This window comes from Myxozyma melibiosi (assembly GCF_037950935.1).
Source record: "Myxozyma melibiosi strain Phaff 52-87 chromosome Unknown BZA70scaffold_1, whole genome shotgun sequence".
In the NCBI taxonomy this organism is placed as follows: Eukaryota; Fungi; Ascomycota; class Lipomycetes; order Lipomycetales; family Lipomycetaceae; genus Myxozyma; species Myxozyma melibiosi.
Genome location: NW_027042915.1, coordinates 2,663,205 through 2,686,003, shown reverse-complemented (window position 1 = coordinate 2,686,003; position 22,799 = coordinate 2,663,205). Strand labels below are relative to the sequence as shown.

Here is a 22,799-nt window from a genome sequence, read left to right as displayed (position 1 = left end):
AAAAACAGCGATAACATGGAAATTTGTCTTGACGCTCGTGCGGCGCCTCGTTGAGCGCAGTCTAATTTTGTACGGGCTGCTGATGAACACGTGCGGCGCTCACTTCAGTCACCGTTGGGCCGTGGAGCTGTCCGGCGCTGGCTTTACGAGAAGACTTTTTCGACGTAGAATTTGGTAGTGTCGGTCGGGCATTTCTCTGGTCTCTGCATCTTCTCCGCGCTGCTGCCTGCTTCGTCGCTGTCGGCCCACCGTCGTCCGGCTCGCGATATTCATGGGTTTAGGGCACCCGTGCCATCAAACCCGTATCAGCTAATGGCGTGACTCAGGCCGGCCATATTGCTCTTCTGGGGCATAAAGCACCTCGCTCACAGCGCGCGTCGCGTCTGTCTCTCTTCCTCTTCCTCCATCTCCCTAGAAACTAGATACAGGCTGCATCTGAATCAAATCATCAACCGTCCTGCTCTCAAACACACATATCGCCCGAAATGGGCCTCCTGACGACCCTGCGCAAGCAGAAACTCAAAGACAAGGAGATGCGCATCCTCATGTTGTATGTAGACTTTTCTGTTCTCACGCGCGCATTCCAAAGCTGACTGTCCCAGAGGCCTAGATAATGCCGGCAAAACCTCGATCGTCCGCGCGCTCCTAGGCGAAGACGTCCGCAGAGTCTCGCCGACCCTCGGCTTTGCCATCCGCACAGTCCCTAGAGGCTCATACACGCTCAACATCTGGGATGTAGGTGGACAGCGGTCGCTACGGCCGTTTTGGCGGAATTACTATGAAAAGACAGATGCCTTGATCTGGGTCGTCGACGCCTCTGCCACCGGCCGTCTACGTGATTGCCGCGCCGAACTCGACGCCGTGGTGAAAGATGACAGGCTGACAGGTGCTGGGTTGCTCGTGCTGATCAACAAGATGGATTTACTGGATGAAAAAGAGCGCGCGAACATTGTCGATCTGGTGACGAAGCAGCTGGGGCTCGCGCAGATCACTAACCACGCGTACAAAGTCATGCCATGCAGTGCTTACACTGGCGAAAATCTTGACTTTGCTCTGGACTGGACCGTCGAGGAAGTGCGGGCGCGATTATATCTATTTGACTGAAGTCGAAGCTTTCAGCTCCCTCACAGTTGAGACTATATCAGCCAAAAAGAGACCAAAAGAGACTTTTAGTGCTCATGTGTACAGTAGTCGCACATAATTACCATTAATATATATTTAATCATGCATACTGTATGTAAATCTCCAATGTTCACCAAAACTGCTTATCGTATCAACCAAGACTAGGAAAAAAAATGTACAATATGAAATCGTAAGAAACAAGAAAAATACAAAAACACCTACTGCGTCGCCGCATTCGCTGCAGCTATTCTAGCTTGCAGCTCTGTGCTGCTACTAACAGTAAACTGGGCTGTGGTTCTCAGCTTGCGCATCACCCACGCCGCCATGATCTTGCCCCTCTGCTTCTCCGCAAGTCTTGACCGCGGGAACTCGCCCTTGGCTACAAACGCAACAACGTCAAGCACCATCTGATGCTCGTTCATCACCGCGTTCACCACCACCGGCACCAGAGAGGCCAGGAATTGCTTCTGTCGACTGCTTTCGACAACCGCAACCACGACTCCTCCTGTCTGGAAAACCGCGCTGCATCCCAACGGAATCGTTCGATGACTGTACTCGATCGTGCGCTCAATGTCGTGCGCAAAATGGCTGAGGCCACGAACCTCAAACGTGTCGCCAATACACCCAAGCACAAACAGAACCTGAATATCAACCATAGCGCCTCCAGGACCAACCGGCTGCGCTACCGTCCTCAAAAACCCAAGATCGCCCGTCCGCACATACTTGAGATTTCGCTCGCTATATGCATCCAGGCCCGCGTCCGCCTCAACTGTCGTCGAGCTGAACCGCATCTGGTCAAATGGATCCTTGCTTTCGTAGATACCGTCCACATTCGCACCCGAAGAAACCCAGATCTCACCATACTCACTGCTCCGACACAGCCGTCGAGTCTCGGGGTGTACAACCAGCACATGTGTCGATACCGGCACCATCCCGCTATCCTGAATAGTCAGCGTGTGCCGCTTCGAATCAGGAGGCGCCACCGCAATAAACCCACGACGAAGTTCACGTAGATCCAGCTTCAGCTCAATCGGCTCGATGCACATGTATGATCGGGTTGTGATCATAGGGTTCAAAGCGTGCGAATAGATTGAATTGATTGCCGTGCCGTCCAACCCTCCTGAGGAGAAATGAACTCGCACTTTTCCAAAAAGCTCAGTCCGTGGACGACCATCGAATGCTATCATGAGATTGCGCATATCACGAAGGCTGTTGCTCTTCATCGGCGTCGAAGTCAGCGCGTGGTCAATCATCTGTGGAGTCACGTATGTGTCCTTGACTTTGTAGCGAGCGAGGGACAAAAAGTATAGCTGCGGATTAGCCGCAAAGTCGACCGGAGAGATCAGATATGTAGAGGCACCTATTCTTCTAATTAGTCATGATAATCGTCTTGAACAGCAACGCATGATCCAACTTACCGACGTAGATTCCCATAAAGCACGTATGTAAAAACCCAATGCCCACACTGGACCGCACACAGCCCACCACAGGCTTCGAGCTCTGCATCTGACAGGTCTCCTTCTGCACCTTACACATCTCAAGAATCGTAGCGTGACTCAGCTTAACCGCGACCCGCCTCTGGTCCGCAGTCCAATGCACCCAAACCAATGCGGTTCGACCAGGGGCGATCCATGCCGGATTCATCTTGAACTTGAGATCTTTGCAGCCTCCCGAGACTTTGCTGGTCTTCATAGTGTTGTATGTAGGCGGCATCGTAAGCTTCGCGGCATGACATGTCTGCTTGATCTGTTGCGCGATAGCCTTGCTTTTAATTGCATGATCAGTCTCCGCATTCAAGAGAATAGCCTTAGGCTTATAGTCCTTCACTAGTCCCAAAAGCGCCGGCACATCTTCGCTCAGCCTGCTATTGTCCAGAGGAGGAATAGGAATGGCGATGATTCCCAACGTCAGACAGGCATGTACCGCGTGCACGAAATCCTCTCCGTGTGTGTATATCAGAATCACAACGTCTCCCGCTCGAAGTCTGTACTTGTTGATCATCGTCGATCCGACAGCAGCAATCCGTGCATCAAACTTCTTCCACGACATGCCCTTGTTCTCTCGAGATCTGGCGTCAATCGTACAAAAGGATAGCTCTTCAGGCTGACAGACAACACGGTACTGGAGTATATCAACAATAGACGTGAAGTTTGAAAGCTCGCGTCCTGTTCTATCGTCCATCACTACATCGCGGTCATCGATTCCAGAGTATTGCTTATCGTCATTAACAAGAAGCTCGTCTCTCATCCTCGATGACGCGACAGACCAGATTCCACCGTGATCTTCCACCGCTTGGTCAACAGCCAGATTGTTGACCGCATGATCAACTCCAAACTTCACATGAACGCAAGGCAAAATTCCGGTCTCAAAATCTTTCCTGCAAAGCATAGCTCCAATTTCCGACCGACCGTTCCGAATCGTCCGAGGAAGCGTGTTCGGTGCTGTGATCAATACGCAGTATATTCTGACATTATGGCGCTCACGAAGAATAACCATACACTTCTCCGCCATCGCCTCAAGAGCGTCTATATCAATCGTGCGAGGAGGGCCAGTGGGTGTCTCCGGAGTCGTGACCGCGAGCGCCGATTCGAGTAGAATAACCGGCAGATGCTCATCGTTCACAAATATATCAAATGCGCAACTGTCAAACACCCTCGGGATAGTTTGCATGATTGTTTGTACCAAATGGGCGGTATAATGATATCTGTAATTGCGCTGTCCTTCGTATACCATGCCTGTTCTATTCGTAGTCGAATTCTGATCTTCATCGACTTCACGGCGCTGGCGCAGACGATCTTCATACAATCCCAGAATGTAGACTTTACCAGCATAGATGAATCCCAATAGACCAGTGCGCAAAAATTCCATCTTCACGATAGTTAGTACATATGGCTGCAGAAAGAAATCAAATTTCGAAATCGTGACTTACCTCCAGAGTGCCTTCGTTGCCCCAGCATCTAGCGTGAAAGATGATCTCAGTTTCGCGGCCCAAGCCCCAGAACCCGCCGCTAAGGCAGGGACTGTCAACCCATATCTCACCCACGACCAGTTCAGGAACAAGGATACAGGTTTCAGGGTCCACGATAGCGAGAGTTGCATCTGGCAAAGGGTACCCGAAAGCTCCAATACGAATGATATCCTGCGGATTGTAGTCGTTGAAGAAGCCGTCTTTGTGAGGCCTGGTCGAGAGGATCGTCACCTTATTGGCTGACAGAGCCTTCTTGTCAAGCAGAAGTTCTGAAAGCTCAAAGGCATCTGCAGGCTCCATTTCATCCGGCATCTGACATCCTAGAGCCTCTTGGCCTCCTATCCAGTCTCGCATGGAGATAACCATACCACCGTGCTCGGACAGGGTCAACATCGGCACAACGAGTGTCTGGTAACGCTTGTTTCCCAAAGGCTTGAACCATCTATCAGCCAGTATCTCGTGGAATTCAGTATCAACGGTCAAGCAGTCGATCAAGCACCATTTTATGCTTGAAAGATCAACCGGGTGCTTCTTGGAATAGTTGCGGGTTGCCAAAGGGTAAGACTGGTAATTGTACGCTACCTGTTTCAGTCCGGGGTAATCAGCGAGCAAGATTGAGGGCTTGAATTTACTGATGACATTTGCGTAAAGGCCAGGAACAGCCAATGTAGACTGGGGCACCCATGTCATGGTATTCCCAGCGTATATCGTCATCAATACTCCCATGATCATTCCGATAGACTGCCGGGGATCCAAGTAACTCAACACGTTCTGACTTCTGGTTATCGAGTTTGACGACGATGCACTGCGCTTGTCCTTGCTCGAGAGAATAGATGAGAGACAGCTCATTTGATGCATCATGGTCTTGTGTGACATCACAACTCCCCGAAGTTCACCCGTAGGGGCTCGTGAGTATTCGATATATGCTAGGTCTGGAACCTGCAGTGCCGGGAGATCCGCCTTCTTTGAGGGAGGGTGATATGAGCCAAACTCATTTGTCTTCCACCATTCAACACCCCGAGGCCAGGACAGTCCCGCTGCAGTGAAATCTCTATGGAACGTTTTCAGGTTTGCATCTGTCGTGAGCGCGAGATGTGACTGAGTATAATTGAGAATGTATGTTATGTCCTTGAATTTGGTTATCGTGTTGATGGGAACAGCAACGACGCCAGCCAAGAAGCAGCCCAGTAACGCAACCGCAAAATCAACCACTTCCGACTCGCGATACAGCAAAGCAACTCGATCTCCACGATAGAGGCCGGACTTGTCTCTGATCACCTGGCCAACCTTTTCAGCACGAGAAGCCAACTTATCCCATGTGATAGCCGAGAATTCCTTTCCCTTTGCGTCTAGAGTGACGATCGCATTCGTTCTGGCGTTGCTTCGACCTCGGTGCCGTAATATAGCTGCCAGGTTATCAAATTTCGCCATCGCGCTCTTTCCGTTTTGAGGATCAAAATTCGCTTCGGATGTTGCTCGTGGATCGAGCGGCATTTGCAGCACCAAGTCCTGGGGATATCCGTATGAAGAAGCCTGATGTGTCTCTTCATTTCCATACAGGGAAAACATATAGTTCGAATCGGGAGCAGCAGATTCGTTTTGTTGATCTTCGAATTCATACTCGTGGCGTATTATGCTCTCAACAGTCCCCAGTCCTGCGCTCGAACTTGATCGTGTTTCGCTAAATTCAGGTCTCGCAGGAAAAGGTAAGCTTGAAACCGACGCCATCGATGCCACCGATGCCTAAAATAGCGATCATTGTTAGACAACACATGTAAGTAGAAGCCTGCCGTGCTACTTACCAGCTGCTTATTTTGAAAACCATCATCGGCACCCAATACAGGAGTATTTGTAATCTCCCCATCCATAGACACACCATACTCCTCAAGCAACTGCGCCCGACGTTTCTTGTAGCCTTTCTCCGTGATATCGCCTTCCTGTGTATGATTTGAAACAAAATGATTAGCCACTCGTGAATGAACAGGACAACATAGGCAGAGGACACGTACGGATAATTCAAAGTCAAGTGAAGAAAGCTTTGCGTTCAACTCCAAGATCTGGGGGCTGAACGCTGAAGCCTCGCAGCTGCTGTCGCCTGTGACCAGGCTGCTTGGGGCAGTATACGAGCTCTCGGAGCTGTTTGTGTTTGCATACGGAGCTCTAGGATCCATATCTGCTATTGCTCCTTGCAGCAAATCCTGTAAAAAGCTCATAGCTAGGCCACACCGAGATTCAGACGACTTCCCGGACAGAGAACGCGTCCGACCGACGTGGTCCTAAAAGATGCAGCTATAGAGCCAAAAATTGCAACAAGAACTGGAACGAGGTCGCGCGTCAGCAAACGAAGGTCGTCCGCGGAATATGCGCGGTCCAACTCGAAGCTATCGCAGAATAGTACGCGCGCCCAGAAGCACTCGAGGGGAAATGCTAAATCTGAAGAGAGAAAGCGCGAGTTTGAAGCCCGTGGAGGAGCTGGCTTTCGGAGTGAAGTCCTCCTCCTTACGCCGTACGAGATGACCTGCACACGCGATGTGGTTAAACCGGGGATATATTCTCGGGCGATTCAGGCTATGGTTTCCTTTTACAGTTCCGTGCATTGCTGCCCAGAATTACTTTGTGCACGTGGATGTCGTCACATCAGAATTGGAATAAATAGCAATCGAGTATTAAACTTTTTCTAACCGGCTCCAGAATTTCGTACAAGAACGCGAAAACATAAGAAATACCTATAAATGCAAACCAAATGTAACAGTATCTTTCTAAGTAAATCGCAGCCTCTATGCCTTATTGCTTCTGATTCTCCGCTTTCGGCTCTTCTCGTTAGAGTCGTCGAACCAAGTTCGCTTGGGTCTGGATTTGATCTCGTCGAAGTGCTTAATCAAATTCTCGCCCTTCTTCAGCTGCATCTCCGCAATCGCCAACTAAATAAAAGCACCAATATTAGCATCGCCCACGTAACATTGCACTAGAAGAGAACACGTACCTGTTTCTCAGACTTTTCTTCTTGAAGCACAGCCTCAATCGACTCCTCCATTCCTTCAATGTCTTTCACAACCTTGTTAACCTCGTCCCAGTTAACATTCCGACTGACGGCCTTTCCTTTGTCCTTTTCCAGGCTTTTCACGGCATCTTTGACAATCACCCGCTCTGCCTTTGCCTCACCAACCAATGAGATACTGCGACCAGTGCGGCCAGCACGCGCAGTTCGACCAACACGATGAAGGTAGATCTCATGAGACTTGGGCATATCGTAGTTAACCACAATCTCAACCTTGGGAATATCAAGACCACGAGAAGCAAGATCGGTACATATCAAAATAGGCACAGCAGAGTTGCGGAAATCTGTGATACCATTAAGACGTTGTTCCTGAGTGAGAGCACCGTGAAGCTCGCCCACCTTGGTGCCCAGTAGTCCAAGAATAACGCGCAATCTGTGAGCTGTCTCTTTCCGAGATACGAAAACCATAATACGCTCATGATTGTCAAACTTCTTCAAAAGCCAAGTCAAGATAGCGGGCTTTGCACTCTCCCGCTTGCGAATGCGAATAAACTCTTGAACAAGGCCACTAGCGGCCTGCTTGGGGGGGTTGATCATGATCCGGACTGGCTGATGCAAAGAGAGCTGAATAAGCTGTTTGATACTGGAGTTCATGGTGGCGGAGAACAAAAGAGTCTGTCTCCGAGTCGGCATCAAGGTCAAGAGCTCTGTCAACTCCTTTTGGAAACCTTCCTCCAGCATTCGATCGGCCTCATCAATAATTAGGATCTCCACGTCATCAACTTGGAAGCTAGGAGAGTTTCTGATATGGTCGATAAATCGACCGGGCGTAGCGACGACGATATCGGGACGAGACTTGAGCTCCTGCTCCTGCACTCGCAGATTTAAACCACCAACGGCCAATCCGAACCGGATTCCGGGCACATACTGGCTCAGCTTTCTGCCGACATCCGAAACCTGAATGGCCAGCTCACGAGTAGGCGCCAAAACCACAACACGTGTAGAAGCAATTTTCTTGGGCCTGTACAAGAGTCTCTCCAGTACAGGTATCATATAAGCAGCTGTCTTTCCTGAACCAGTAACGGCACCAGCGACAATATCCTTCCCAGAAAGTGCAATCGGGATAACTGCACTTTGAACCGGGGTTGGGGCAGCATAACCGAGGGCAGCGATAGCGCGAAGGATAGGTCGTGAGATATTCAGAGTGTGGAACTGTTTGTGAGCAGCAAGCTTCTTAGGATCTGGCTTGACTGGAGCGGCAAAGAACTTTGCAATAGCCTTCGGGGTGTCTTTCTCTTCTTCTTCGCTCTCGCTGTCGCCTGCATTTCCGTCGTCGTCAATTAAGTCCGGGTCGACATCCATACCGTTATCAGATTCCTCAGACTCGTCATCGTCAACCGCAGCTGCAGGCTTTGCAGATTTCTTGGACGCTTTCTTAGATTTTGCGGGCTCTTGGATCTTCTCAAGCTTCTTGAGTGCCGCTAGCTTATCCTCTGCGTCTTGACTGCTGACCTTAACCTCCTCTTCATCGTCATCGTCATCTCCATCTTCATCTTTAGCGTCATCTCCCTTTTCTTCCTCTTTATCGCTGCCATCATCCTCTGCATCCACTTGAACAGCACTGGAAATCTTCTTTGATTTAGTCCTAGACGGAGCCTCGACCTCCTCATCTTCTTCTGCATCCGAGTCCTCTCCCTCGTCATCCAGTCCCTGTTCTTTATTGCGTTGCCGTTGAATGATTCCGTCCAAATCAACCTGACGGCGCCCGCTTCCCTTAGCACGGTCCTGCATGTCAAAATCCCAGCCACTGAATGCGTTCACTGACTCAAAATCTCCAAGATCAAAGTCGAGAGCAAACTCTGGCTCTTGTCCATTGGCTTTGGGTCCCTTGCCCTTCTTGGCCGGCTTTACTTCCTCGACCTCGACAGGCCGATCAGAGTCCTCAGCCTCTAGCTCATCGTCGTCGAGATCAGGCACTTCTGAGTCCGAGTCGGAGATAGTCGTGATAAAGTCGTCCTCTCTCGTCTTCTTTTGTGATTTCGCCATTGCAGATGTGTGTGGATCGCGTTTGACTGATTAGCTTATCCAGAACGTTGAATATTTTTTTCCACCGCAAAGTCAGGCAGTTGGGAGTTGAGACGATGAGCTCGCGGCAATATTTTTCGGTGACACTTTTGGCTGTTCAGCGCGTGATCTTTATGAGTGACACTCAAGATCCAAATCACCAAGCTTGTCATTCTCAGCTCTTTTGTAGGGCTTAACCCTACAATAGCAGTCACAAAGATCCCCCAACCAAGGGTCTCGTTCTGCTCAAGGGCGTACACACAATTGCAGCGCGCCTCACCTCTGGACCACGAAGTGTAATACCAGAAATCAGCCAGCGACTATTTTCAGTTCATTACAGCTCAGCAACTCCAGCACTTCCTTTCACCAACACCAATCGAAAAAATGTCTGACAACGAAGTTGAGCAGGTCTACGAGGAGGAGTACGAGGCCGTTGAGGTCGAGGAGTTCGAGGCTGAGCCCGTTATCGAGTCGACTCTTCTTCCTGAGGACGTCGTCCGGGAGAGCAACCAGGTCAAGCTGTTCAACAAGTGGACCTTCGAGGGAGTCGAGATCAAGGACATCTCCCTTACCGACTACATCCAGATCCGTCAGCCCGTCTACATCTCGCACAGCGCCGGCCGATACGCCAACAAGCGATTCCGCAAGGCTCAGTGCCCCATCATCGAGCGTCTCACCAACGCGCTCATGATGAACGGCCGCAACAACGGCAAGAAGCTTCTCGCCGTCCGCATCGTCAAGCACGCCCTTGAGATTATCCACCTTCTCACCGACCAGAACCCCCTCCAGGTCGTTGTCGATGCTATCGTCAACTGCGGTCCCCGTGAGGACTCCACCCGTATCGGAAGCGCGGGTACCGTCCGACGACAGGCCGTCGATGTCTCTCCTCTGAGACGTGTCAACCAGGCTATCTCGCTCATCACCATTGGTGTAAGTATTCGAAAAGTTTTTCCAGACACGTTTATACCACGAACAAGTGCTAATTCACCATCACAGGCTCGTGAGGCTTCTTTCCGTAACATCAAGACCATTGCTGAGTGCCTCGCTGAGGAGCTCATCAATGCCGGCAAGGGATCGTCCAACTCCTACGCTATCAAGAAGAAGGTATGTTTTATTTTACTCTCTGCTAGTCAAACTCAATCAGGTTTTTGGATTGCTAACATATCGCTTATAGGACGAGTTGGAGCGTGTCGCCAAGTCTAACCGTTAAAGAATCTTATGTTATGTTGGTTCATTTTTGTTGTTTTTAAGGATTTCAAAAGTGTATTTAGTGTACAAAAATAATCATCATCCTATCATTTATGCTATGTTCACGTTGTCCGTGTATGATACAAAGAGGGAATCTTGACCTCATATGGATGACGAGAAGAAAAGGTTTTTATCTTTACCGTCTTATTCTAAAGCTAAAAACATATATTACATGACAAACAAGTAAACCAGATGGAAATTTTATACAGTAAACTAATGATACTGCCTACTATGTCTATGCATCTCCCTCATCCTCCGTATCGGTGTTGATGTCAGTGTCGCTATCCTCCTCTTCCTCGCTGCTCTCATCAGCATCTTCATCCGAATCTTCGATCGCCCTCCGTTTTGTCTTTCCACCCTTCATCATAGCCATTGCACCCGCAATAGAGTCCTCGTCAGGGTCAGAGATATCATCTTCGATTTCTTCCTCAGTAGTAGGTGGGGGCGAGATCTCAAGATACACGCTCTCCATGGCATCAGCGCCAACGAAGCTGTTTGAACGCAGCTCGATCAGAAGTCTGAACCTCCCGAGCTGATCCGGAAGTGGAGCTGAGAGCTGCACCTTGAAAGTGCTGACTTTCCCATCGGTGTACGCACGCGTGATGGCAGTCGGCGGCTCCACGATCTTGTTTTCACGGGGATTGATCAAGAGCACATTCCACCTGGGCTGAATGTAAACAGGGAGATACGGAGCGTATATGGACTCAAGAAGAGGCGCCTTGTTGTTCGTAGAGAGCGGCTTCTTGAGAGTTTCCGCGTCATCTTCTTCCTCCAAATCCTTGGGATCAACAGCAGGCAGCTTGGTGCCAGGATAGGAAACTCTGTACTTTATGACCAGATGAGCCAGGGAACCTGGCATGACAACCTGCTCTCCGGGAACTAGAAAGAAATTGCATTAATATCAGTACAAAATGTCAATACCAAACAGAAAGAAGACTCACCTTTGAAAAACGCCTTGAGAATTTCGATTTGCGGAATCTGCGATTCAAAAGATTTCAGAATCTTAAAGTCCTCGACACTCTTGATTCCAAGCGTCTTCTTCTGCTCATCATCAGACACAGCAACCAATTCCTTGATAGTCTTGATCTCCAAAGACTCTGCCTTTGCTTTGTCGATAAATGGAAGCTGGAGCAATTCATTCGCACCGGGTGGCAAAGCCTGAGTGAACAGCTGGGAAAGCAGCAGAATTCGCTTGATCAAGTCGACATTCTTGAACGAAGAGGCGATATCAAGCATTCCGTCCAGGATCGTCTTCGATCTGGCGACGATTCCAAGCTTCTTGACTTCATCCTCCAGCTTTTCCTCCTCTCTATTCAAGTAGCTCTCCAGATGATTACGAACTTCCTCAGGGGTCATTCCGGGGTACAGGACCTTGAACTCTTCAGCGTTGGCGAGAAGATCCAACAAAACGTCATCCGTGATGTTGTCGAACTCAGTCTTTGCAAATTTTTCAAAAATATCAGCGGCGGTGACGGTATGCAAGCCGTTTTTGGTGTACTGCTTGGTTCCACTCCACCAGTACCACTATCGTGCTTGTTAGTACGTGACGCAAAATATCAAGTCAAGTTATCTGCATGCACTTACCACAACAAATGGGAGGGCAACTCCGACCAGCAAAGCATAGGACAAGATAACCAATGGCGAACCCTTCTCATCAACAAGCCATTTCGGCAGAGCAACGCCCTGCTTCGTTGGCTGGGGACCGTCGGGATGACCGTACTCGAGATAGTTTTTCCGAGTCACTTCATCAGTCAATCTGCACGGATATACCTTTAGTAAATCAGTCATAAATTCAAATGAGAGAAAATCACTTACGCCTTGTATGCCTTTGTCATATCGACATACTGCGCCTCCAGTTCTTCCCTGGTGTTGTTCCCCAGGTTTCGGCCAATCTTATCAGGGTGGAACTTCAATGATAGCTTTCTGTACTTGCTCTTGACCTCTTTCTCAGTCGCGGACTATAACTCTGTCAATACAAGATCTGTATTCACAATCGATAGATATACTCACGTAAGCGATCCCCAAAATTTCGTACGGATCAAATAATTGAACCTCCTCTGTAGATTCCTGCGAATGGACAAAGTATAAGACGGCGAAGAAGATCACCCATCCGAGGAGTAACAACACATTTCTTAAATACAAGTTAGCTTAGGTAACGCAATGACAGGATAGTAGAGATACATACGTTACAGTGAGTATCTTCCCCTGTTTACTCTTTCTCCGAGATTTCGAGATTATATCGTAGCTGGGGGGTTTGTATTGGCTCTCGAGGCCAGATGAGACCGACTCTGTTAATCGAAATATGTTAGCACCTGCACCATATCACTGAGAGGGATTGGAAAATAGATCGATCGTACCTTTTGGCGAGCGCGCAATCTTCGTCAGTCTCTTGAATGTTGTCGGCACCAACACCAACGACAGTAGTGTCATGGCGAAATATGGCCAAGCTTCGGCATTCTCGTCGTAAGAGTAGCGTGAGTCACTCATTGTTGTGATAAATAAGGCGGGATCGCGAGATTCTAGTGATGCGCTTGATTATAAGGCGAGATAGTGTTCACTCGAAAGGAAGGGATCCGATCATGAACTGAACAGCACCCCAACGACAACGTTCAGCGTTATATAATGCTGATGTGAACTTTTGTCAGAAGATCAAACAGCAATCGATCAAAGCTTGCTAATCAGATTGATATTAGAGCTCACTAGAGTCAGTATCAACAACAGTAAATGCGGATGCTGTCGAGAAGTAGAAGACCGCGACGCGCTTTCGAGCAGGTCCAGTTCCAATGGCCACGTCCGTCAATTCGGGGCAAGCCGCACTCCTCCCGACGTATTTTATTACTAAGCGATTATGTGACGTATCTGGACAGTTTTATATTCAGCCTATATCTGGACCTATTGTTTGTTGATCTTTGTCGTGTTGCATTCAAGACTTGATTGAATTGTAGAATTTTATGATTGGCCTTGAATCTAGCTAGAAATGAACTCATGGCCACAGTCATGGGTGCATTGTCGACTTTGCTGATGTGGTAGTTATTGTCGCAGCGACTATTTTTATATTATTTAAATGTGCAGTCCGAATCAGAATACTTATTCCAGGTACCGGCCTTTTCCCCAACTCAACTATCAATTTTTGAGATCAACCAGCCAACGAATACCCATGAAACAAAAATAGCCGACGCGCATATTTTATGAAAAATGGACTCATCGAATTCTTCCCAGACTTTTATCGTCCATCTTCTAGATTCAATATTCGCAGACAGCAAATTTGAAGCTGATGACCTTCCTATCAAGGAGTCCAAATTCTTCAAAGAACTCGGCGAAAGTCCACCCCAAGAAACTCAAGAGGAAGCAGCTATTAAACTTTCAGGACTAGTAACAAAATATGGACTGCAGGAGCATTTACCAGAGATCATATATCTCTACCACCTGATGCGGGACGATGAGAATACCCTGAAGCTCGAGTTCAGGGATCATATAGCTCTACAGGAATTACTAAAGACTATGGAGGACAGCCCAATGCTAGCAAATGGTTGCAACCGTTCTCTAGGATATGACTTGATCGCCGGCGCGACTCAGCTCAGAATTCTTAGACATTTCGTGGACAGCGTACTGGAGTCGAGTTCCGGGGGAGACGACCCAGCAAGTTTTCGCAACAGACAGAGGCTTCAAGGATGGTTCCTATTTTATGTATGTGGTATCAACTGTCTATCGTCATTGTCGAGCAAAGTACTAACGCACCGGTCACCAGGAACCATCATCGCACATGCAGTCTACCCGTAAAAAAACTCGCTCAAATATGATAATACAGGCTTGCCTGTGGTAAATGGTATAACGAAAAGCTAACAGTGATATTACAGGCAAAGTTTCCAACAGATCAGAGTCTGGCATAGATATGCATACGGATACACACTCCCTGCGGAAATCTTCTATCTCACTTGACATCTCATCAGATAACGAAGATCTCGAGAAAATGCTAGGTTATGATGGAAGTATCGAAATTAGCGACCACGGCTACGCTATGTATAACGAGATATTCGGATCAAGCACAGAAGGAAGTGGGCTCGAGAACGGAGTTTGTGATGATCAACAAGAAAATTGGAACCAAATGGTCGATTCCGTCGCACAGTCAGCTTTACTTAACGAGCCCGAGACTATCAAAGGCGGAATCGCGCCCAATATTCTGCCTCTATGCTATGAGACGTTTCCGGTATCGGAAGAACTTCGCAGACATATGTCCCCCTCTTCATGCTCAGATTCCGAGCAGACTGTGCGTCTCGGGGTGAATGAGCATATTGACGAAGATGACTCCAATTTGAAAAATGAGCTCACACCGGATACCGACTGTATGTCGGTGTCGGATCCTGCTTCGGTAGAGGGTGCTGAAAAGGTTGTTCATACAGATATCATGAGAATCAAACGTAAACAGGAAAGGAGATCGTGCTTCCCCGTCGGCATCTGGAACAGCACCAATTCAGCTGACAGTGATACTGTGAGCGTTACAAGCCATATAGGCAGCATCTGCTCGGTGTTCAGTGAGATTATACAGCACAGATTTCACGGATATACTGCGCTGAATACAGAAGAAATGGAGTTCGATGACTTGGGTGATTCAAATTCTGTATATGACTCTGATGATGATAGTTTCGACTATTGACAGATGCTTGACGATTGAGTTGACTGAACGGCTCATCGATTGTTATTCTGTGTTGGACCTCTGCATCTTGTGCATTCCTTTGATATTCTTGATGTCAACAACAGCCGTTTTGTATTATTAGAATGATTAAATAAAATGAAATCAGACCCTCGAGGCCTGTAAAGTATTCAAAGATCAAAATAGCTGTCGAATTATGGCTCGAGCCTTCGGTGACGTAATCGGGCAGTGGGCAGGGTAACACTCCTTTCTGGACGGTACGGCGGCATGCGGGACTTCAGCACTGCCACCACTCCTCCGTGAACCAGCTCTCGCGGAGCATTGCGAATAGTCCAGAGATTTAGGGGTTTTGATACCGGTGTCAGTCGATTATCGTTACTTGGATACTGAAGCAGTTTGATCCGCACTTGAGCGCAGTCTGCATATATTTAGATCTGTCGAGCACTCGGCTCTCTCCAGTTACCCCAGCACCGAGAGTTCAGTCCACCGATCTATAGGAATCGCGGCCATCTCAACTTCGTCGCCATGCCGTCTCTTATCGCTTCCGCGGATAAGGACAAGATAAAACGATCAATCCCCAAGGCGACCAACAAAATCGTCGAGGCTACGGTTGCTCGTCTCTATATTGCATACCCCGATCCTACCGCCTGGACGTTCACGGGAATCGTCGGCGCGGTCGCGCTCGTCAACGATTTGACCGGAAACACATTTTTTCTCAAGATCGTCGACATAATTGTGAGTTGAATAGGTTCCGGAACTGTCTGATTCGTTGGAGCAGATGACACTAACGTGGCTTATTCGATATCTAGGGCAACCGTGGTGTGATATGGGATCAGGAATTATATGTCGATTTCCAGTACAACCAAGACAGAGCATTTTTCCACACATTCGAGCTAGAAGAGTGTTATGCGGGACTTTTATTTGCCGATGACTCGGAGGCTCACTCTTTTCTGAAGAAGGTCCAGCACAAAGAGAAGTACGCGTCTAAAGCCACGATTGCCAACAAGAATGCGATAGCGTTGAAGAAGAAGCCAGTTACTGCTGCCGCGGGGCCTCGTGGAGACGTGCTACGTTATCAAAAGCTTGGAAATAACTATACGCTAGCTCAGATTCACCAAGAGACTGAGAGCGATCAGAAGAGTGTTATGAGTGCAGATAGTGGTGAGGAGCATGATCCTAATATGAAGAAGGTGCTGGAGAAGTTGAGCGAAATTGGTATTACGGAAGACATGCTCGTGAACAGTGATCCTGAGCGCATAAAGGAGTTGATTGCAAAGAACACGGAATCATCGGCGTCCAGAGTTGACAAGAAGGCCAAGGGACCGCCACCTCCACCTCCACTCCAGCCTCCTACCTCACGAGGTTCATCAAAGCCTACACCTCCTGCTCCTCTCTCAGCACAATCGACGGGCGCATCAACTCCGTCTGATGGTGGAAGTGAGGCTTCTGCTCCATCAGGAACGATGTTCAAGGTTCCTCCCCCGTTCGTGCCAACCTCAAATGCTCCGCCTCCTCCAGCCAACCGAGCTCCCCTTCCTCCACCATCAAGTTCAGCGAGCCCGAGTCCAACTGGACCTTATGCACAGCCTCCACCTCTATACTCCAATACTCCAAGTCCCCCCGTTTCGAAAACTGCATCACCCGCTCCTACGGCTCGCCCTCCTCCTCCTGGCCAAAAATACAACGTGCCTCCTCCTTTGGCAAATGCAGGCTCGCAACTTTCTGTGGTCCGCCCACCACCGCCTCCTGTTTTGGCGCAAAAGAACTGGGCTCAGTATGAGTATGGCCAGTCTTCTCCTCCTCTGGCCCAGCCACAGCAGCCTTTTCCGTATGGCCAGCAACCTGCTGGTCAGCCCGGGCAACCTCAATTTGGGCAGCCTGGCAGATCGATGCCGCCGCCGCTTCCATCTAGAGAAGGTGGCCCATTACCAGCGGCGCCTAATATGGCGAATAGGCCAGTTCCAATGCCTCCTTCTCTGCCTCCTCGAGTTCCAGTGCAAAACGGACTTCCGCCTTCTTTCGCACCTACTCCTTCGCCCGTTACACCGTCATCAACCGGAAACGCTCCACCACCCCCACCGCCCCATAAGCATGGATCACGCAACGTTCCGCTCCCGCCTGCTCCACCAAGAGGAACAAACACTGCAATGGCACCTCCACGGCCACCCCCTCCGCCTGCTAGCTATGCCAACAATAGCCAGAGCTCAGCTGGGCCGCCTCCACCCCCTCCTCCTCCGCCGCAATCTGCATACGGTACACCTATACAGCAGCAGCAGCCGGCTTACCCCAGTTACCCGCAGCAGTCTGTGCCTCCTGCGCCTCCGATGAGTACGAGCAGCGTACCCCCCGCACCTCCTCCACCGCCTTCCATGGGCTCTGGTCCCCCACCTCCCCCGCCTCCTCCGCCAGGGTTCGGAGCTCCAACTGAGAGCTCAGCACCGCCTTTACCGCAGGTTGGAGGCGGTGATGGCCGTGACCAGCTTTTGGCTTCGATTCGAGGCGCCGGTGTACAGAAGCTCAAGAAGGTCGACAAGACGCACTTGGAGAAGCCGCTGGTCGTGCCACAAGGTGGTGGTGGCGGTGGTGGATCTGCTGCTTCTGCTGCTCCCGTTGATGGACCTGGTGCGAATCTGCAGGATGCCCTCAAGGCTGCGCTGAACAAGCGGAAAACGAAAGTAGCAGGAAGCGGTAAGTTTCAACTGTTTCCCGGTCTTGTTTGAAAATATCTTATCATATACTAATTCCTCGATAGATGACGAAGGAAACGAAGAGTGGTGAGATAGCCAAAGAAAGGATTTGTAGAGTGAAATTTTGTAGAGATATTTAGTCACAGCATCGGAGAGTTCTGATCTTCAACCTACATGTAAGATTTTCGGCAAAAACTGAACTGCTTGTTTTTCTTTTTTCGAGCATCGAAGAGCGCGGCGACATTGTAGCATATACTACGTTTTTGTTGTTTTTTTGTGTGATCGCATGGCATATTGTTACCTGTATTCTCGTGCGTATCTTTATAATTTGATTAAAAAGAGAATTTATAAGCATTCAAGCAGAGTTGTAGCAAACCCGCATTACTTGAGATAGTATTGCATGGTTATTACCCAGTTGGGAAGTTGAGCTGGAAAGATCATTAGGTAATATCGTACTAATACACAGATCAAAATCACGTGCAGGTGAGTCACGTGGATCCACGAGACCTCTGATCTTCACGACGCTCAACACCACACTCTACGGCCACAGAGGTGCTTAGTTTGTTTGACGTATATATGTGAATTAAAAGACCATTATTCAACTATTTCACTGACGATATTTAGTCCAAAAATGCTGGAACTGGGGAACTAGGCCCGGAAGACACTGTGTGGTGGTCAAGCAAGCACCGCGAGGCTCCAAGAGTTGCGTGACTGTTTTTTGAGGTACGAGCCCTCGCCCGCCAAAATGTATGCAGAGCGGCCGTACATACTCGAGATATTAGGGTTTCACCGCAAGATCGAGCAAAGCCTGTATTCCGTAATTGCTTCCGGCGACTTTCACATAGAATTAGAGATCATATCCGTATCTTTAAATCACACAACAAGTCATTATGGACGCCGCTAAATTAGCAAAGCTTCAGCAGTCAGTTAGAATTGGTATGCTTCAGTCTTTTTTTCACGAGTTAGAGGGGTTGGGGAATGGCTGTGTGGGGTCTATGATCAGGTGCTGGACTGCGCGATCAGAGCCGAGTCCGACTACGCAGATGATCATTCTCTGGACCAGCGGACGAGTTTGTGCATTATGCTAACTATTTGATTGTGCAGGGTACGTGAAAATCTGTCGATTACGAAAAGCGAATGAATCCGACCAGTATTGATGGCTAGGCTATGACGAAAGTCATCTGCAAAATGCGGGATGTGCTGATGGACGGATTCAGTTGAAGGATGGTCATACTAACCGTAATCGATATTCAGTGGAAAGGGAACTCCCCGACGGAAGACCAAGAAAACCCAGAAGAACGCTGGTACCGATGACAAGAAGCTGCAGGCTTCGCTGAAGAAGCTTAACGTCCAGCCCATCCAGGGAATTGAGGAAGTCAACATGTTCAAGGACGACGGAAAGGTCATCCACTTCGCCGCTCCCAAGGGTATCTATCGTCTATTCTGTTTGTTCATTGATCAGGCTGTTTGATCTGATTGTTAACATTGTCGTTATAGTCCAAGCTGCTGTTGCCGCCAACACCTTCGCCATCTACGGAAACGGAGAGGAGAAGGACCTCCCCGAGCTTCTCCCTGGTATCCTCAACCAGCTCGGCCCCGACTCTCTTGCCAGCCTGCGTCGCATCGCCGAGTCCTACAAGTCACTACAGCTCGATGGCAACAAGAAGGAGGATGAGGATGACGATGAGATCCCCGATCTGGTCTCGGGCGAGGATTTCGATACCACAAAAGACGATGTCGAATAAATAACGACAGATCAAAGGATGCTACAATCGAGGCGAATGGGGAAAAAAGTATAGCTTAATCAATCATTTATGGTTAACAATGTATTGTAAATTGTATCCAATGGTAAAAACAGATAAAAATAAACTCATGCAACCTAAAAACTTATGTGCTTTGCAGAATTGGAGAAACAGTCTATAGATGCTATATATGATCTAAGGACAGAGCCAGTTTAGCTCAATTCTCATATCATTTTTTCTACTTGGACTTCTGTTCGAATTCAGCCGACCCATTCCGGTTCTGAATCATCTCAGTGATTTCTTCTGTCGAAGTTTCCTCTTCAGGATAGCCAGGTGCGACTCCGCCTAGTCTGGCGTGTACTTTCGGCGCATTGCTTTCCATTTCAGATGGAGTCAAGGTCATTTCGTTAGAGAGACCCTTCGTCTCTGATCTCCAAAACATTGCATTCGGTCCGAACGCTTTCGAGTATAACAGAGGGGTAAACTATACATTGAGTTGTCAGTGAATGGTCACCGTTGCGAACAATTAAGAAAGTACATACCTCAACTATAGGAATAGAAAGACCGTGCACGACGACGCTGGTTACCATCAAGAAGTAGATCACTGGAGAGATAGCTTTCATAACATATTTCGTGGTCTCCGATTCTCCGTACGCTTCCATTGTTTCAAGGCAGACATGCAAATAGAAAATAGCGCCAACACCGATTGGCCCGAAAAATCTACAAGCAGATTAGTTTTGAATATCAACTATTGCAGGCATATAGACTTACCCAGAGAACACAGCTTCTTTGACATTCTCGATTCGTGGGATAAATTTGTATGACAACACGACAGCAGGCAGCCGACGGAATAGCATGACTGCGATGCCCATAACGATATATCTCCACACGGGAATCTCTGGAGTTGAAAAGTCCTGAAATAAGAATTAGTAGGAGCATACAGAATGTTGAAGTAAGGCGACTTACCGACCAGGGAGTCACTGCTCCTAACCATGCAAACATGAAGATGTTCAGTAGATAGTCGATGCACGCCTGCACCTAGTTAGCACTTAAAGTCTCCATTTCCATTCAAGCTGGAACTTGCTTACCTGAATATTATTGTTCTTCGTTTCTGACTGGAACCAGTCACTGCGATTTCTGTTAGAACAATTATCAGGATGATGGATACCAATCTAAGACTTACTCCCAGTTAAGGAAATTTCCGGCGACGAAACTATATCATGAGTTAGAGACGAGACGGATATCGGGTTAATTTGACTGATTACATACCAAGCCAGAATGTCGTCCGTACCAAGTAGACCAGCGGTACCGATAATGAAGATCTGGTTGATGTTAGTCGATTAGCATATTTGGTGGAAACTGAAAGCTAAATGTCACTTACACCAAGGGCGAAAATGAAAACAAAAAACGACTCTTCATCAATCCACTTCCTGTATCATTAGAAAAATCAGCTAAGCACTCCATTACTTGTCGAAATTGTAAGCAACACAGAAAGATATACCTCTTGACCGAGAATTGCAATATCTTCATAGCTGCATATCCCAACACCGCGCCGTATACGACTGAAAGGATAATCTGGTAGATGACAGTTTCTACGATCCAGTCGCGTGCGATCTGCGTTCCCTTGTCGTGGTAAATGTACAGTGCCAAAAACAAAAACGGGTAACCAAATCCTAAACATACATGATTTTAGTTATATATTTTTTGACTCGCTAGTAGAAGAAACTTGACTGAGATACTAACCATCGTTTGCTCCTGATTCGGCGGAGATAATGCTCCGGAGAGAATCCGAGAGGTTCTCCTCCGCGAATTTGCCCTTGATAATGGAGTTGCTCAATACCTGTCAACTGGGGTTGTTAGACAGCTCATTCTCTGTACGTATAGAATGTTTCCTTCGTGAGTACTTACTGGATCGGTGGGAGTTACGCATGCAGCCATAATGAGAGCGTCGAGCTATAAAGATTATTAGACCACAGTACCAAAGTTGCAGAGCGGCTGTTGATATTATACATACAAAGCGTAAACCTGGAATGCATAGATAGATGATGAGTCCCGAGACAATCCACATAGTGGTCATTACAGGCACCAGAAGCATGAATATACTAAGCCATTCTTTGCGAACGTATTTCATAGGCAGAAGCGCTCCCGCTATCATAAGCTGTAGGCCTAGCACTAGTCTAGCAAATTCTCGCGTGATCTCAGTCACTGAGCCATAGTCGGACGGTCGAATAAGATTGGCTGTCTTGAATACCATGCCAAATAGTAAAGACGGGACTTGAGGACGTTAGTACAATGACGCGCGATAGATGTCAAGCAGTCTCTACTTACGAGCTTCTGAGACATAAAGCCTGTCTCTGATGACATAGGACAGCTGCCCAAACACCAGGATGAATCCGCCTAAAAGTGCGCAGACATAGTTGAAGTTGCTGGGAACTACTGCAGGCATGAGTACGTCCCTATCGTTATCGATTTGCTTCAAAGAGATGTGGACTTGAGCAAAAAAATAATTCTGCCAAGCCGGTTGTCAGTTGAGAAAGACCTGATCATGTAAACCGATCGTATTATCCAAGTGGCAAGCTTTTTCTTGCACGTAATTGCCTGTTTTCATGATAGTCTTGGCTTTGGAGGATGTTTGGCCACTCTGGGAGATATCTAAAAAGGTACGGAAGCGGTTTAAGCTCAGTCAGTCATCTCCCAAGACATTGAAGTTCCTCTGACATCATTCTCTCCTCTCCTGCAATCCACACTTCCCACCACAAATCAATTACTCTTATCCCACATCAACATGTTTAGTGCATTCAACAGTGCCCGTAACGTTATTACGTTATTGTAAGATATCATATATGATCCATCAGAGAAATATTAGACACTGACACGTCATACAAAGCCACTCTCCGACTTCATCCGCCTCGCGTCGAATTCTGCAGCTTCTGAAGAGCAAGCAAACAGAAGGCAAACGTCTGTTCGATTTGGACGTGACTGAAGGTGTGCCCACAAAAGATCAACTGAAGACGATTTTGAAATACGCCGGCCAAAGCAAAGTCTCCGCCATTGTTCCTGGCGCGACATCCTACACCGAGGCATCGGCAATCCTGGAAGGGGGATCAAAAAATCTACTGCGACCGATGGTTATCGACTGGGTCAATGGAAAGGTATGTTTACACCATATACACCCAGTGATAATACTGTTCGAGCATAAGGCTAACAGTCTTCCAGGCTGTTCTCGGTGACGACGAAGCTGGTGTAAAGACTATGATCTCGAGTATTGAGCAGTAAGTATTTACGCTCCGCACCATGCATCACCGGCGAATCGATCCGA

The 22,799-nt window shown here is 48.2% G+C and overlaps 10 protein-coding genes across 10 annotated transcripts; 6 read left to right on the top strand and 4 right to left on the bottom strand.

Moving 5' to 3' along the window:
- The first annotated feature begins 251 nt into the window (after positions 1-251).
- BZA70DRAFT_35124 (ADP-ribosylation factor family-domain-containing protein) lies at positions 252-1,318 on the top strand. Its single transcript, XM_064915052.1, has 2 exons — positions 252-550; positions 603-1,318. The coding sequence occupies exons 1-2, from the start codon at positions 486-488 to the stop codon at positions 1,102-1,104; spliced, it is 567 nt and encodes a 188-aa protein (XP_064771144.1). The 5' UTR covers positions 252-485; the 3' UTR covers positions 1,105-1,318.
- Positions 1,231-6,560, bottom strand: BZA70DRAFT_244673 (uncharacterized protein). Its single transcript, XM_064910611.1, has 5 exons — positions 6,100-6,560; positions 5,893-6,027; positions 4,052-5,833; positions 2,541-3,990; positions 1,231-2,482 (listed from the first exon to the last, which is right to left on the bottom strand). The coding sequence occupies exons 1-5, from the start codon at positions 6,301-6,303 to the stop codon at positions 1,341-1,343; spliced, it is 4,713 nt and encodes a 1,570-aa protein (XP_064771143.1). The 5' UTR covers positions 6,304-6,560; the 3' UTR covers positions 1,231-1,340.
- Positions 6,561-6,734: 174 nt separating this feature from the next.
- BZA70DRAFT_308874 (P-loop containing nucleoside triphosphate hydrolase protein) lies at positions 6,735-9,177 on the bottom strand. Its single transcript, XM_064914868.1, has 2 exons — positions 7,074-9,177; positions 6,735-7,011 (listed from the first exon to the last, which is right to left on the bottom strand). The coding sequence occupies exons 1-2, from the start codon at positions 9,132-9,134 to the stop codon at positions 6,868-6,870; spliced, it is 2,205 nt and encodes a 734-aa protein (XP_064771142.1). The 5' UTR covers positions 9,135-9,177; the 3' UTR covers positions 6,735-6,867.
- Positions 9,178-9,392: 215 nt separating this feature from the next.
- Positions 9,393-10,581, top strand: BZA70DRAFT_272941 (protein component of the small ribosomal subunit). The gene is made up of 3 exons (XM_064911754.1): positions 9,393-10,082; positions 10,149-10,256; positions 10,327-10,581. The coding sequence occupies exons 1-3, from the start codon at positions 9,537-9,539 to the stop codon at positions 10,360-10,362; spliced, it is 690 nt and encodes a 229-aa protein (XP_064771141.1). The 5' UTR covers positions 9,393-9,536; the 3' UTR covers positions 10,363-10,581.
- BZA70DRAFT_272937 (uncharacterized protein) lies at positions 10,582-13,180 on the bottom strand. The gene is made up of 8 exons (XM_064911753.1): positions 13,101-13,180; positions 12,758-13,025; positions 12,586-12,688; positions 12,411-12,531; positions 12,216-12,358; positions 11,985-12,156; positions 11,342-11,924; positions 10,582-11,279 (listed from the first exon to the last, which is right to left on the bottom strand). Exons 2-8 carry the CDS (start codon positions 12,885-12,887, stop codon positions 10,636-10,638), a joined length of 1,896 nt encoding a protein of 631 aa, XP_064771140.1. The 5' UTR covers positions 12,888-13,025; positions 13,101-13,180; the 3' UTR covers positions 10,582-10,635.
- A 286-nt stretch (positions 13,181-13,466) lies between these two features.
- On the top strand, positions 13,467-15,054 carry BZA70DRAFT_301344 (uncharacterized protein; the record flags this gene model as incomplete). The annotated part of the gene is made up of 3 exons (XM_064914716.1): positions 13,467-14,087; positions 14,149-14,219; positions 14,247-15,054. Exons 1-3 carry the CDS (start codon positions 13,596-13,598, stop codon positions 15,052-15,054), a joined length of 1,371 nt encoding a protein of 456 aa, XP_064771139.1. The 5' UTR covers positions 13,467-13,595.
- A 289-nt stretch (positions 15,055-15,343) lies between these two features.
- Positions 15,344-18,097, top strand: BZA70DRAFT_272934 (actin assembly factor). The gene is made up of 3 exons (XM_064911752.1): positions 15,344-15,786; positions 15,861-17,739; positions 17,804-18,097. Exons 1-3 carry the CDS (start codon positions 15,577-15,579, stop codon positions 17,827-17,829), a joined length of 2,115 nt encoding a protein of 704 aa, XP_064771138.1. The 5' UTR covers positions 15,344-15,576; the 3' UTR covers positions 17,830-18,097.
- Positions 18,098-18,552: 455 nt separating this feature from the next.
- Positions 18,553-19,624, top strand: BZA70DRAFT_272932 (transcription factor BTF3). The gene is made up of 3 exons (XM_064911751.1): positions 18,553-18,674; positions 18,992-19,165; positions 19,236-19,624. Exons 1-3 carry the CDS (start codon positions 18,629-18,631, stop codon positions 19,481-19,483), a joined length of 468 nt encoding a protein of 155 aa, XP_064771137.1. The 5' UTR covers positions 18,553-18,628; the 3' UTR covers positions 19,484-19,624.
- Positions 19,625-19,887: 263 nt separating this feature from the next.
- On the bottom strand, positions 19,888-21,926 carry BZA70DRAFT_233559 (Cation/H+ exchanger; the record flags this gene model as incomplete). Its single annotated transcript, XM_064910265.1, has 11 exons — positions 19,888-20,200; positions 20,252-20,394; positions 20,569-20,608; positions 20,664-20,693; positions 20,750-20,802; positions 20,862-20,910; positions 20,982-21,153; positions 21,224-21,320; positions 21,389-21,433; positions 21,495-21,754; positions 21,809-21,926. The coding sequence occupies 11 exons, from the start codon at positions 21,924-21,926 to the stop codon at positions 19,888-19,890; spliced, it is 1,320 nt and encodes a 439-aa protein (XP_064771136.1).
- A 339-nt stretch (positions 21,927-22,265) lies between these two features.
- On the top strand, positions 22,266-22,756 carry BZA70DRAFT_287426 (thioredoxin-like protein; the record flags this gene model as incomplete). The annotated part of the gene is made up of 3 exons (XM_064913952.1): positions 22,266-22,309; positions 22,368-22,632; positions 22,697-22,756. The coding sequence occupies 3 exons, from the start codon at positions 22,266-22,268 to the stop codon at positions 22,754-22,756; spliced, it is 369 nt and encodes a 122-aa protein (XP_064771135.1).
- Between the last annotated feature and the right edge of the window lie 43 nt (positions 22,757-22,799).

Excerpts from the sequence above, each read along its gene's own strand:
- BZA70DRAFT_35124 (XM_064915052.1), top strand. The coding sequence starts at position 486 with ATGGGCCTCCTGACGACCCTGCGCAAGCAGAAACTCAAAGACAAGGAG. Across the intron at positions 551-602 it reads GAGATGCGCATCCTCATGTT|AGGCCTAGATAATGCCGGCA; the intron begins GTATGTAGACTT and ends TGACTGTCCCAG.
- BZA70DRAFT_244673 (XM_064910611.1), bottom strand. The coding sequence starts at position 6,303 with ATGAGCTTTTTACAGGATTTGCTGCAAGGAGCAATAGCAGATATGGAT. Across the intron at positions 6,028-6,099 it reads CACTTGACTTTGAATTATCC|GAAGGCGATATCACGGAGAA; the intron begins GTACGTGTCCTC and ends AATCATACACAG. Across the intron at positions 3,991-4,051 it reads GCAACGAAGGCACTCTGGAG|ATGGAATTTTTGCGCACTGG; the intron begins GTAAGTCACGAT and ends ACTATCGTGAAG.
- BZA70DRAFT_308874 (XM_064914868.1), bottom strand. The coding sequence starts at position 9,134 with ATGGCGAAATCACAAAAGAAGACGAGAGAGGACGACTTTATCACGACT. Across the intron at positions 7,012-7,073 it reads AAGAAAAGTCTGAGAAACAG|TTGGCGATTGCGGAGATGCA; the intron begins GTACGTGTTCTC and ends GCTTTTATTTAG.
- BZA70DRAFT_272941 (XM_064911754.1), top strand. The coding sequence starts at position 9,537 with ATGTCTGACAACGAAGTTGAGCAGGTCTACGAGGAGGAGTACGAGGCC. Across the intron at positions 10,083-10,148 it reads TCTCGCTCATCACCATTGGT|GCTCGTGAGGCTTCTTTCCG; the intron begins GTAAGTATTCGA and ends TCACCATCACAG. Across the intron at positions 10,257-10,326 it reads CCTACGCTATCAAGAAGAAG|GACGAGTTGGAGCGTGTCGC; the intron begins GTATGTTTTATT and ends TATCGCTTATAG.
- BZA70DRAFT_272937 (XM_064911753.1), bottom strand. The coding sequence starts at position 12,887 with ATGAGTGACTCACGCTACTCTTACGACGAGAATGCCGAAGCTTGGCCA. Across the intron at positions 12,359-12,410 it reads AAATTTTGGGGATCGCTTAC|TCCGCGACTGAGAAAGAGGT; the intron begins GTGAGTATATCT and ends ACAGAGTTATAG. Across the intron at positions 11,280-11,341 it reads TCTCAAGGCGTTTTTCAAAG|TTCCCGGAGAGCAGGTTGTC; the intron begins GTGAGTCTTCTT and ends ATTTCTTTCTAG.
- BZA70DRAFT_272934 (XM_064911752.1), top strand. The coding sequence starts at position 15,577 with ATGCCGTCTCTTATCGCTTCCGCGGATAAGGACAAGATAAAACGATCA. Across the intron at positions 15,787-15,860 it reads TCAAGATCGTCGACATAATT|GGCAACCGTGGTGTGATATG; the intron begins GTGAGTTGAATA and ends TTCGATATCTAG. Across the intron at positions 17,740-17,803 it reads AACGAAAGTAGCAGGAAGCG|ATGACGAAGGAAACGAAGAG; the intron begins GTAAGTTTCAAC and ends ATTCCTCGATAG.
- BZA70DRAFT_272932 (XM_064911751.1), top strand. The coding sequence starts at position 18,629 with ATGGACGCCGCTAAATTAGCAAAGCTTCAGCAGTCAGTTAGAATTG. Across the intron at positions 18,675-18,991 it reads TCAGCAGTCAGTTAGAATTG|GTGGAAAGGGAACTCCCCGA; the intron begins GTATGCTTCAGT and ends AATCGATATTCA. Across the intron at positions 19,166-19,235 it reads CCACTTCGCCGCTCCCAAGG|TCCAAGCTGCTGTTGCCGCC; the intron begins GTATCTATCGTC and ends TTGTCGTTATAG.